The sequence below is a fragment of the Acomys minous genome, assembly GCF_964271855.1.
Source record: "Acomys minous genome assembly, chromosome: 7".
Lineage (NCBI taxonomy): Eukaryota > Metazoa > Chordata > Mammalia > Rodentia > Muridae > Acomys > Acomys minous.
Genome location: NC_140488.1, coordinates 8,919,790 through 8,933,186, shown reverse-complemented (window position 1 = coordinate 8,933,186; position 13,397 = coordinate 8,919,790). Strand labels below are relative to the sequence as shown.

Below are 13,397 nucleotides of genomic sequence, written 5' to 3'. Positions count from 1 at the left end.
AACCCAAACTCAAAAAGACACACACGGTAGGTATTATAAGTGGATAATAAATATATAGTACAGGATAACCATGCTAGAATGCACAGACCCAAAGAAGCTAAGTTATAAGGAGGACCCAAGGAAGGATGCTTGAATCTCACTCTTAAAGGGAAATAAAATAGGCATTGGAGATGGATGGAAGGAGGGAACTGGGTAAGATAGGGGATGGAGAGGGTAGCAGGAGTGGGGATTAGGAGTAGGGAGAGCTAGTTAGAGAGGGCCCGGTGAGAGAATGGAAATCAGAGGTAGGGAAAATCTCTGTGACTTATCCAGAAACCTGTGATAGGGAAGGCCCCAGGGGGACTTATGGGGGTAACCCTAGATGCTCCTCCTAGAAACAGAGGATATGAACCCAAAGAGGCCACCTTCTGTAGTCAGGCAGAGCTTCCTGTACAAGGATAAGGACACCAACTCATCCACAAAACCTTTGACCCATATTTGTCCTGCCTACAAGATGTGCAGGGACAAAGATTGAGGGAATAGCCAACCTAGGACTGTCCCAACTTGAGACCCACCCCATGGGAAAGAACCACTCTCTGGCACTATTAATGACATCCTGCTATGCTATGCATATAGACAGGAGCCTAGCATAACTCCTCTCAGAGGCTTCACCCAGCAGCTGATGGAAAGAAATGCAAAGACCCACAGCCAAACACTGGACAGATCTCAGGGAGTCCTATGGAAGAGTTGGGGGAATGATTGAGGAAGCCAGAAGGGCCAAGGACTCCACAAGAAGACCTACAGACTCAACTAAGCTGGGCCCATGGGAGGGGGGGCGGTCACAGAGACTGAACCACCAACCAAAGAGCATGCATGGACTGGTTCTAGGCCCCTGCACATATGTAGCAGATGCCCAGCTTGGTTTTCATGTGGGTCCCAACAACTGGAGGGGGTGCCCCTCTGACTCTGAGGCCTCTCTTTCTATCCCATCCACATAACTGGGCTGCCTTGTCTGGCCTCATTGGGAGAGGATAATGCCTAGTCCTGCAGTGACTTAATGTGCCAAGGTGGGTTGGTACCCATGGGGAGCCTCCCTCTTCTCTGAGGAGAAGGAAAGGGGAGAATGGGAGAGGGATGTTTGGAGAGGAGGACTGGAGGGCTGCAATCAGGATGTAAAGTGAACAAATAAATGTTAAAAATCAGAGCTAAAAAAAAAGACAAGAGACTATGTGGTAGACTGTGGCTATGAGAAGATAAAATGTCCTTATCTACACATATGTATGTGGACACAAAACAGAGTAGAAATACATACAGATGTCAAAATTAGCTATATTCTGAAAGGTTGGTATGACTTTTGGTGTTGCCACATTGATAAAATACAGAATCACCTGGGAGATGGAGTTGTGGGCACGCTTGTGAGGGGTTATCTTCATTACATTAACTGACATGGAGAAGATCCATCTTAACTGTGAGCAGAACCATTCTTTGGGGATCCTGGACTACACACAGCAAGCAGAGCACTAGCACACATGTATTCACTGCTCTCCTCCGACTGCCAGTGGAATGTGACCAGGGCTCCATGATCTTTGTCTTAGTTGGGGTTTCATTGCTCTGAAGGAAGAACATGACTGAGGCAATTATTATGAAAGAAAACATGTAAGTGCGACTTGCTTACAGTTCAGAGATTTAATCCACCATCATCATGGTGGGCATGGCAGCACACAGGGAGACATGGCACTGGGGAGGTAGTTGAAAGTTCTACCTTGGGTTGGCAGGTAGCAAGAAGAATGACACTGGGCCTGGCTTGAGAATCTGAAACCTCAAAGCCCCGTCCCCAGTGACATATTTCCTCCAAAAAGGTCACACCTATGCTAACGCAGCAATGCCTCCACTAGGAGCCTACGGAGGCCATTTTCATTCAAACCACCACATACCACTCACTGATCTCCATAGTCAGGTAGCCATATCATAATGCAGAAATACATTCAGCCTAACTTCAAAAGCCCCCATAGTCTCTAACAGTCTCAACAATGTTAAGTCCCCATAGGCTATCAGTCTCAACGTTGCTTAGATGTCTAAAGTCCAAAGTCTCTTCTGATATTCATTGCAATCTCTTTAACGCCCATAAAATCATAACCAAAAAGCAGATGACATACTTCCAACATACAATGACACAGGACAGACATTACCATTCCAAAAGGGAGGAAAGGGAGCATGGTGAGGAAATACTGCACCACAGCAAGACCAAAACCAGCTAGGCAAATTCCAAACTCTGCATCTCCATGTCAAATGTCAAAACGCTCTTCAGACCCCCAACTCCTTTCAGCTCTGTTGACTGCAACACACTTCTCTCTCCTGGTCTGGCTCCACACCCTGTTAGCAGCTTTCCTTGGCAGGTATCGCATCGCCCTGGCATCCCCAGCATTTTGGGGTGTCCAACACAATCCAGACTTCACCTTCACAGCTTCACACAATGGCCTCTCTAGGCCTCCATGCAGCGACACCCCTGATATACATCTGGCCTCAGCAGCTTTCCTAACTGTGGAGGGAAATTCCATAACCCCTTTCTTGTATCCTTGACTCGAAAGCCAGAACCATGTGGCAGAAGCTGCCAAATTCTGCTGCTTGCTGGGGATGGAACATGCTCCCCTTGTTCAATTACATCTTTACCAGCTTTGGTTTTGATGGTTTCTTTCATGCCTAAGCCTGGCAGTCCTGAAGCTCAATCTGTAGACCAGGCTGACCTCAAACTCAGAGGCCTGCCTGCCTTTGTCTCTGGAGTGCCTGGCCCTAAACTTCTATTTAATTCCCTTCCACAAGTTGGGAGCTTAGCTGGGTAAGATCTTGTCACCACTCCCTTTATCCCATTTAACATCAGGCTTTGCTTTAATTTATTTATCTTCATAAACACAGGACTTCACTTCATTCCATTTCCTGATGCCCCCTTCCTCCTCAAATTGTGCCCTTTGTATTTTCTTTGCCCAGCTTGCTCTTTTTACTTACAGATCTGCATTAGAATGGCCACTAATAACTACACAGCAGAGTCAATACTAGGTTGTTTTGAGATTCCCTCAGCTAACACAAATAATCCCAAGCTTTTCAATTTAGTCTCAGGCAGATTTTTTTTCCACAAAGGCAAAAGCAGCCACATTTAGTCAAAAAATCACAAGAATCTTTAGGCTACATACAAATATTCTTCTCTGAAACCTCTTGAGCCAGGCACCCACAGTTCAAATCACCCTCAGTACCACTGTGTTCCATGTTCCTACTAGTATGGCCCATTAAAGCATTCTGCTGTTTTTTTTTTTAATCAAAAGTCCCAAAGCTGACATTACTCCAAACAAAAGCATAGGACAGCCACAACAATACCCCACTCCCTGGTAACAACTTCTGTCTCAGTAAGAGTTTTTTTTGCTGCCAGACGGTGGTGGCGCACATCTTTAATCCCAGCACTCGGGAGGTAGAGGCAGGTGGATTGCTGTGAGTTCGAGGCCAGCCTGGTCTACATAAGCGAGTCCAGGACAGTCAAGACTACATAGAGAAACCCTGTCTCGAACAAAACAAAACAAAACAAAACAACCCCCCCAAAAAAATACAAGAGTTTTATTGCTGTGAATAGACACCATGACCATGACAACTCCTATAAAGGAAAGCATTTGATTTTGACTGGCTTACATAGTCCATTATTGTCACAGTGGGAAACATAGAACACACAGGCAGACATGGTGTTAGAGGTAGCTAAAAATTCTACAGCCAGATTGACAGGCAGCAGGAAGAGAGGGTGACACTGGGCCTGGATTGAGTACTCAAAACCTCAAAGCCCACCCCCAATAACACACTTCCTCCAACAAGGCCACACCTCCCTATAGTGCCACTTCCTGTGTCTATGGGGGCCATTTTCATTCAAACCCTGATACCTCTGTTTGCACCTCATGATGGACTGGGAACTAAAACAAGCATTCCTCCCTTTCATTGTTTTGTCTCTGTATGTTGTCACAACTGAAAAAAAAAACAACTAAGGGAGCTAAAGAGAGGCTCATCAGTTAAGAGAGCAATAACTGCTCTTCTAGAGGAGCTGGGCTCAATTCCCAGAACACACATCACAACTAATGACAGTGTATAACTGCAGTTCCAGGGGATCCAACTCTGTTCTGGCTTTTGAGAGCATCATGCACATACATGGTGTACAGATATATACACAGGCAAAACACTCATACACATAAAATAAAAATAATTTCAAAAAAGTAAGAAAGTGAGTTTCTTTCTAGCTTTGTCTTTTTTTTTTAACTTTTTAAAAACATTTCATACAATTAGGAGGAAAGACAATTAACACCAAGGCCCCCAAAAATTTTTTTTCAAAGGAAACCACGTATTTATTCACTTTCCAAATGCAGTTGCTTTATGCTTAGTACAAATATACAGGGAAAACTATCACATCAGATAAGAGTAATTTATTTTATTACATTAAAAGGTAAGACCCATACCATGACCACACAAAGTCACACAACTGCAAACTGCAAATGCAAATACCCAACTATTATACAGAGAGAATAATGGTTCATGTCAGTAATAATCAAAGAATCGGAAGTCAAAGCAGGATATAACCTTCACCAATTACTGTAGGACTACAGGCTTTCTTTCTTGGTATTGTGGTTTTTATTTATAGGCTTATTAATTTTGTTCTCTAACTTTAATATGCTATAGTAGCAAGAGTGAAGAGAAAACAGAGCTGGTTTTGATGATTTGGCACTGTGAGACTATCCTAAGGGAATATTTTGAAATACATAAAAACATTGTATTCACAAGATTGATCACAGCATTATTTATAATACTGAAAATTTGAAAATTAACTAAATTTCTAACAATTGAAAGATTGAGAAAATTACAATAAAACTATGCAATAATATATATTATCAGCAATATAACATATCTGCAAAATTCACGAGTAATCATATATAACATTTAGGGGGGAAAGTAAGAGCAGAAATTGTATTATAAAGAACATAGAGGATCAAGAAATGTAAAACATTCATACCCCCAAAAGGACAAGCTATTAAGTAACAATCTCAATATAAAGCACTCAGATATTTTCTTGCCTTTTTATTGCATTTCACTTTCCAAGGTTTCAAATTCATAATGAGAAAAAATGCCTTTCTAAAAGTGGAGTAAGTAGCAGACTGTTTTCCCCCAAAAACCCAGTCTAGAGCATCCTGACAGCCTCAGCCTCTGAGCAGGGGGGGGGGCTAGGCTATGGAGAATGGACATGAAGGGTTGGAGCTCAGAAGAGAGGGCACAGGTTAAGAGGGCCAGGGAGGCAGGGGTCGGCCAGGGAGAGTCAGCCAAGGGAAAGGGTATGTGGAGCCAGGGAAGACTCTGACTGCTCAGCGAGGTCTTTATAGACCCTTAGTAGGCACTGACGGTGTTCTCAAAGGGCAGGGGCCAAGAGGGACTTTAGGAAGACACATGGATTCCTTAAGGATCAGGGGAGGCAAAAGGAGGGGAGGTAAACAATTTCGGAAAGAGAGGGAGAAGGATAGAAGCAATGGCGATGAGTGGAAGGAAGAGGCTGATGGCCACAGCAAACTCTCTATGCCTAAACCAAAGATAGTTTGTTCATTGTGGGCAAATACAGGACAGACGAAACCTGCCAATCAGGGCCAGCACACAGCTCAAATCCAGGGCGGCTCTGGCAGGCTGGTATGATGGAAAGGTTCTAAGTCTGTGTACTAAGTACTTGAATTATGATATACCAGAAATCTTTATGTTATTTCATGTCAGTTAATTTATATTTAGATAGCCACATATGCCTTCTGGCTACCACTGGGTTCATGACTTCTTTGGAAACAGAATTCAGAGGAATTTAACACTAAAACTGCTTTAAGAGGTAATTTTTTTAAAGCGTATATACTGTGGTCAAACAGGACCAATAAATGGATTTAAAATAAGAAACTATGTCAAAATATGTCCCTATAACTGTGAAGTACATGAAGCAAAAAAAAAAAAAACAATTTAATGCTGTGAAAGATTTCTAAACTAACATGCAAACTGAAACTGAGTCAATATAATTAGAGCAATAAAGATAAAGAACAAGAAAAGACTGAAGCAAGCCATCTACCAAAGACAGTTTATAGACGAGAGACAAATTTGGGATCAGGAGCGATGCATGGGACTATGAATCCCAAGCTAGCAATACAAATTGCTGTTGCCAATACAGTCACTTAATTGCTCAGGAAACCATTGTTCTATCAGCTACCCCTCTACTGTAGGCCAATTAGTACAAAATGATCTGTCTTTGAAATTTTACAGTCTTAACATTATTATCTTGGCTTTTTGGTTATAATTTAATACATGACAGTAATTTAATCTAATTAGCTATTTGACATATTTTGTTTTACAAACATTTACCTTGAGACATTGAGGCATTTTTAAGAAAATTATTGAAATTACTCATTTTAATACAAAACCAAGTACATAGTATATTTATTTAGAAAGCTGCTGACTACTGATAACTGAGCAGTTTTCATAACATTATAGACATGACTTTTCCTTGATGACAGTAATGAAATAACCTTATTTTATTACATACCTTTCTAGTTACTTTCATAGGAAATACAGACTTCCATTCTGAAAATCACTCATACTCCATTAATGAAAATTTTCCACAAGCCTCAAGAAAATTTACACCTCATAAATCCATCTTTTCTTTACCAAAAAAGTAGCAGGAGAATACCTCCTGCCTCCAGGATAAACGGATGTCTGCAACTTTCTACATACAAATATGAATATGATTTTGAATGATTCAAATCATGGCAATAGTTCCATTTTAAATGCTTTTCAATGTGAATAACAGAGTTTAAGAGTATTTACTAACACTTTATTATTTGGGCCAGAGACTGTTGAAATAATTAGCTGAATTTCTTACCTTTATCTATACTTGACTAAGTACTATTTATTATTTAATGAAGAAACACCACATCAGTCATCCCATGTATATTTTACCTTTGATTTTGAAATCTGTAGCCTTAGAAATAAAAATTAAACATGGACCACATAGTACTTGCTCCTAGAATTATCACTTAATTTCACATTTGAGAAAGAAATTATTCCCATGCTAATATGTTTTGACTACACTAGGCCACCTAACATATATATGGTTACTTTTTGAAATGCACTAAATTCAACATGTAAATTATTTCTTGAGTACAGTATTATGTTTGGCTAGCCCAATTCCAATAAGGACTATAATAAAAGGTTCATCTGCCATCTAGTCCTCGGCCAGATTGCTGATACATGTTTGGATTGTTTCCCAGTAAGATTATGTCTAATACAATGGTAGTGAAAGATAACCACCTCTAACGCCTCCTTTCACCAGACAGAAGCGGGGAAGGGGACACATATGCACCCTCTGAGGCTGGCAGAACTCAAGGTTTCAATGAGTGGGGAAGAGCTCCATGTTGGGAGTCATTATATACATTGTGATCCTGCAGTGGGTCAGAATCCACAAAATATAGTTCCCCTGCATGGATGTCAGAAAAGTTAGCCTGAAATTCTCCAGGATTGAAGCCAACCCACACAGTATACCTATAGTCTATGGTGCGTATGGAGTAGCCCATGATCTTTATATCTTTTAAACTTGGCTTGTCAGAATTCCACTGAGGGGAATCTGCAGGCCTGGGGTACTGGCTATAGGCAATCGACTCCCGGGGATTACCAAGGAAGTATGGATCCTCTTCCAAGCCATGGAGCTGCAAATGCCTCTGGAGATTCTGGCCTTCTCTGCACAGCTCAACATGAAAAGAAGGGATGGGGCAGCGAGGAGGAACTTGCAGTCCTGCAAGTCCAGTAAGCGTGGGGAAGAGAGATACAAGTTCCACGAGATCCGTGACGTGCCTGCCTGAAACAGGAAGCAGCAAGGTTGGATCTAGTACACTGCAGCAGCCAGTCAGAGCAGAAGCCTCTCTGAGCACTGCCTGGTCCCCATTTCATCTTCATATAATTTCATTTTCATCCATTTTTAGCAAAAGCTTAGAAATACTATTTCAGGACTTTATTCTTCAATTACATCCATCCAATGGAATAGCAGGAGGTAAAATTAAGGTGCTGCCAGCTGGTTAGAAGCACTTTTAAACTCCTTAAAATTTGGAGCCAAACGATTGAGTCAGACAACTTCAATCAATAAAAGCTATGTAAAATCTGTTGAACATTACTCATTTCTAAATATTTGCATTTGATCTATATTTTCCTTTTCATATGGTAAAATACACAAAACATGAAATTCAGAACCTTACCTACTTTTTAGTAGCATACATGTATTCACACATGTCAGCACCACCATCACTTCTACAATTCCTTTTAGAGCTCTGTCCCCACTACCTCAGCACTTCACCCTTCACTAAAACCAAATAAGTTTCCATTTTTTTCTACCACCATCAGCTGGTACATTCATTCCACTTTCTAATACTATGAATTTGACTACTAAAGATAACTCATATGAGTGGTCTAAGATGGCATTTGATCCTTTGTGTGTGGCTTACTTCAGTTAACATAATACCCTCAAGGCTCATCACTCTATAGCATACACTAGAATTCCCTTCCTTTTTAAGGATAAATAATATTCTACTATATGTATGCAGTACATTGTGTATATCTACTCTATGTACATGCCATATTGTATATCTATCCATGGATTGACAACAGTAAACAACTGCTAGAGAAGGGGACTCTGGCCAGCCCAGCTGTTCACAGGCCATCTCTTAGAACTGTCGAGCTCCCTGCACTTGTGTAGAGGACTCTAGGGACACAGCTTTTATGAGTCATCGCCTATGCTGATGCGGTGCTTCTGAGTCATCAGTGCTCCTGTGAGTAGCCTCACTCCTACTCCTGTTAGGAGCTCTAAGAAAATTCATTGATTTACCAAGTTGGACTTTGGTGTAATTATTGCTTTGGTCTGTCATGGGTTCCTTTTCTTGGAGTGAGTAGATGTGTGTGCAGCTCCCTAGGAAAAGTCTCTCACACAGAAAACACCACTATGAAAGTAGAAGGTAATATGACCACATGTGTGCATCATAGAAAAAAAGTGTTTACCATCAACCTAGTCAAGAAGAACTAAGACTGTGGGACACTGCACAGAAAGACTAGTCTGGATACTGGCCGAGAAGAATTCTAAGACATGAGGAGGCAATTGGCATACATTGGTGTCCATGGTGAAGGCATTTACTCAGTGGGAGCACAGGAGGTTTCTGAGTAGGATTGTAATTTGGAGGTTTGGGTTTTGGTTTGGGTTTTGGCTTTCATCTTTGCAGTATTAGGGATGTAAGTCTGGGCTTCAGTATATCCCAGACATGGACTCTACCACTGAGCTTTTTCCCTACCTCTGCTTTAAGTTTAAAAATGGTTGTTTGCAATACTATGAGAAGGAAACACTCTAGAGAACCAAGGGTGAAGCAACGGGACTTCTAAAAGCTGTTCCAGCAGAAGGCTGGTGGCAGTGGACTTGATGAAAATGGGCAGAGACAGATTCTGAATGGAGAAGAGCATGCTTGCTGGTGGACTGCATAGCACATATGGACTAAAGAAAAGACAGGGTAAAAAGACTCTGACCCTTAGTACCGGGAACTGAACCCAGGCATTGAATTTGCATACTATGCAAACACTCTACCTAGGAATCGAAATTGCACGATAGGCAAACGAGCTATGATTGAGTTAGATCCTGGGCATGAGTGTTGTTTTCATGAGATGAGTTCTTGGTAAATTGCAGAGGCTGGCCTCACTGTGGAGCTCAACTTGGGAGTAGCCATCATTCTGGCTGCTTGAGGTTTTGGTTTGCGGCCATTACTAAGGAGAAGAGTGCCAAAGGCAAGGGTGAAGGTGAAGCAGTGTAAGTTCAGCTCTAGAGAAGTGGGACAACCTGTATGAAATACAAATTGATGTTCAGGGAAAAGATAAAAACTAGAGCATACACTTGGATAAAAGTGGATGACACTACAATATAGGGATCTCTAATTCTCTTCCAACAAAGTCTCAAAAAGGACTCTTACGTACCAGATTTGTCTCAGCAATAAATAATTAAAATCATGTCTTGAAACTGCTTAACTTTTCTCTTGTTGTTTGGAAAGAAACAGAGCATGCAACATACAAAATTAAATGTGCAAAAATAAAACTGAGTGATATAAGCAAACTCAAAAATCCAGGAAGGCCAGAATGATGATCTAAAACCAAGATCAATTTACACAGCAATGAACATAAAGTGCAAGACTTAAGTGTAAAAGATGGAGTCAGGGTCAAGCTGGTTTAGCACAGCTCACAGAAAAGCACTCTGAAAGAGGAATGTCAGGGCTGGAGAGCTGACTCAGAGGTTAAGAACACTGTCTACTCTTCCAGAGGTCCTGAGTTCAATTGCCAGCAACCACTTGGTGGTTCATGACCATCTATAATGTGATCTGATGCCCTCTTCTGGCCTGGAAGTGCACATAATAAATAAATAATCTTTTAAAAAAGAGGAATGCCATCGGAAGTATACAATTGGTGTCTGAAAGGACACTAGTCAGATAAAGTCAGGGAACAACTCTGAGAACCTATACTGGCCACACAAGCAGGAATAACACCTGTGTTTTAAAGCTCTGAATAAGTAACAAATAGAAGTCAAAGTGATGCCTTTCACTGCTGGGGAGCGGAGAGCACCTTAACCTGGCATCTTTCAGTAGCTCAATGAGCTCCAAAAAGAAAAATACCTCCCCAAAATGGAAAAGTCCCCCTAAAAAGGGAGGAATGTGAAACATTCCACTCATCTGTTGGGGAGACTTTGTTCCTGCAGTCTAGAGCCACTTCCTCTAAGGTATGACATGCTGTTGTCATCTCCAATCACGCTCCCTCACAACCTTGGGAATGTCACATGCTCCGCTGGCCCTCAAGACTTCCTAAGAGCCCTCAGTACAATGGCCATTCTCGTCAGCTCTGGTTCTGCCATATATTCCGAGCCTAGAATATGGGAGATGCTAAGAACTATATGCATATGAAACAGTACTGAGAATGAATCTCAACACACAACAAAGAGTGGTGGCTTGTTGTCTGAGAAGGTAATTCACATAAAAACCAGAGGTACTCTCAGTGCTAGGCATGATCATTTCTGTGCACTTATACCTGGCTCCATCAATTCTGAGGTGGGATCAAAAGGGTCCCGGTAAGGGAAGAGCTTCTCGCCTGCTCCAGGAAGTGGGGCTGTCCTTCCAGGAACATAGAACATCAGGGGTACACGGGTAGTGACATCAAAGTTGCTGTATTTGGCCCATTCTCCGTGTTCACCTAAGGCCCATCCTGGGCCACAGCAAGCACACAACAAAAGAAAATGAATAATTATATTATGCTTTGTCTACTTTAGGCACTATTTCATATCTCAGTGTAAAGACCAGAGGACACCAACACTCATAACATAAGGAAATCCCTCCTGAATTATAAAAGGTAATTCACATAAATGCTGCTTTATTCCAAGGCAGACATCTGTCCACAAAAAGAAACCTTCAGCAGAAACAACCTTAAATTCCCAAACCATAGTATCTTCTTTTTAACAGTAATGAGAAATTCACACACACATTGAATTTTGTCTTTCAAGAGGCTCCAAATAAACATGCCTCTGCTACCAAGACAGAAATCTGTCCAGACTTTAGTGCCTATTAAATACATACTCTACCACTCAGCTGCATAGAGGTTAGGGTGTGGAATGGCTAGCTTTCAGGTCCTTATCATCCAGGAAGAGCTGCTCAGTGCAGCTGAGTGGTACCGTATGATGCTCTTCCAGAGGACTAGAGTTCAGTTCCCAGTACTTATATGAGGTGAATCCTAACTGCCTGCAATTCCAGCTGGTCGCCAAGGGTACTTGCATATAGAGCATACACTTATACAGACATTCACACAGAAATAAAGATAAAATAAATTGGGGCTTGGAGAGACAGCTCAGCAGTTCAGACCACATCCTGCTCTTCCAGAGAAGCCAAGTTAAATTCCTAGCAACATGTCAGGCAGTTCACAACAGTTTATGGCTCCAGCAGCAGAGGCTCTGGAGCCTCTACTGTCATTGGCAGGCACTGTACTCATGTGCACACACAAACACACAAATATATACATGATTTAAAAATATTAAGAAACATTAAAAACAAATCCTTTCTCACAAACAACTAAGATAAAAGATGTATCACCTGCCTCCATTCTCACATATCAAAGATGGAGGCCCAAGAACAACTACGTTGCCCTTAACTCTCTTGATCCTAGACTCAGAGCACTGCTGTTTTACACAAGAGTGCACCCCTATGTACATGGAAATATTTCAAAGTATGCTTCACAGGAAACTGAGATGCTAAATTCATCAGTGCACTGCAAAATGCTTACCATGATCAGATGTGAAAGCAATGATTGTGCTGTTGGCTAGATAAAGATCATCCAAAGCACTCAAAAGACGCCCAACCTGAGTATCCAAATAGGACACAGAAGCAAAGTAGCTCTGGCGGATTTTACGCTGAAAATGAAACAAATTACAGTGAAAGCAATTTTAATCTCCTTGGCATACAAAAAGAATAGCCACCTGAATGAACTTCTTCCCCAGCCCAACCTCTCCACTGACTGATGATGTTCTTAGCCTAAACCTACCACTCCCCTTCCTAGCCTCTGCAGCCCTTTCCTATAGAGGCCAGACTAACAATCTGCAGGACCAAACTGCCATGCTTGAAGTTTAGTCAGCTTTTTTTTTAGGATACAGACCATGGCAAATGGATCCCACTTACTGTCCCTTTCTGTCTACTCTGCATATTCTGGACAGTCCCTAGAAATGAAAATGATCCTTTAATCCTTGTATGCCCCGAACCACTCATTCTCTGATGAGGGGTATGCCAAAGAAACCACTCGGCTCAATTCAAGCCACCAGGTGACTTGAAAAACTAGAAATGGAGTGTCTCCCAGCCATAGATACCAGAAGTCCAAAATCAAGGCTTGGGGATGGCCATCTCTGAAAGTTGTGGAGCTACTGCACTCCTTGGCTTGCAGCAGTCATTAAACTGTCTCAGTCTTCACACGCGGCTCTTCCTGCATCTGTTTCTGTCACTATCCTCTTTACTTGACTCCTTTCTTATCAAGACAACAGTCTACATTCTGAGGTATGAAGAGGTAAACAGTTCAATATCTTTTGCAGGGGACACAAACTGACTCCCAATAATGATGCTGAGTGGGCTTTTCCTCTGAATACTTTCTTACCTACCAAGAAGTGGGAATTGATTAGCTTCATGAACCAAGCTGTAAAGTATACAGCTCATTTCTAACAAATTCTCACTGGACAAAAGGACAATGAAGGGCAAGAGTGGTCAAAGTCCCTAAACCCAAGAGGGACCATGGGGACAAGGTCTATGCCCACAAGTAAGGATCCAAAAGTCGTT

At 41.7% G+C, this 13,397-nt stretch overlaps 1 protein-coding gene across 8 annotated transcripts in view; it reads right to left on the bottom strand.

Moving 5' to 3' along the window:
- IDS (iduronate 2-sulfatase) overlaps nt 1-13,397 on the bottom strand; it is a 96,638-nt gene that overhangs the window by 72,774 nt on the left and 10,467 nt on the right. For 5 of the 8 annotated variants that reach the window (XR_014780467.1, XR_014780468.1, XR_014780469.1 and 2 more), the window contains exons 7-9: nt 12,361-12,487; nt 11,119-11,292; nt 7,691-7,873 (exon numbers count right to left, since the gene is read on the bottom strand). Coding sequence is in view for 5 of the 8 variants with exons in the window: in XM_084788664.1 (XP_084644790.1) it covers nt 7,691-7,873; nt 11,119-11,292; nt 12,361-12,487 (484 nt within the window). In the remaining 3 variants the exon portion in view is untranslated. Of the gene's footprint in view, nt 1-4,415; nt 7,874-11,118; nt 11,293-12,360; nt 12,488-13,397 lie in introns of those variants that run through there. The other 3 variants (XM_084788666.1, XM_084788665.1, XM_084788662.1) reach the window with 2 other exon arrangements.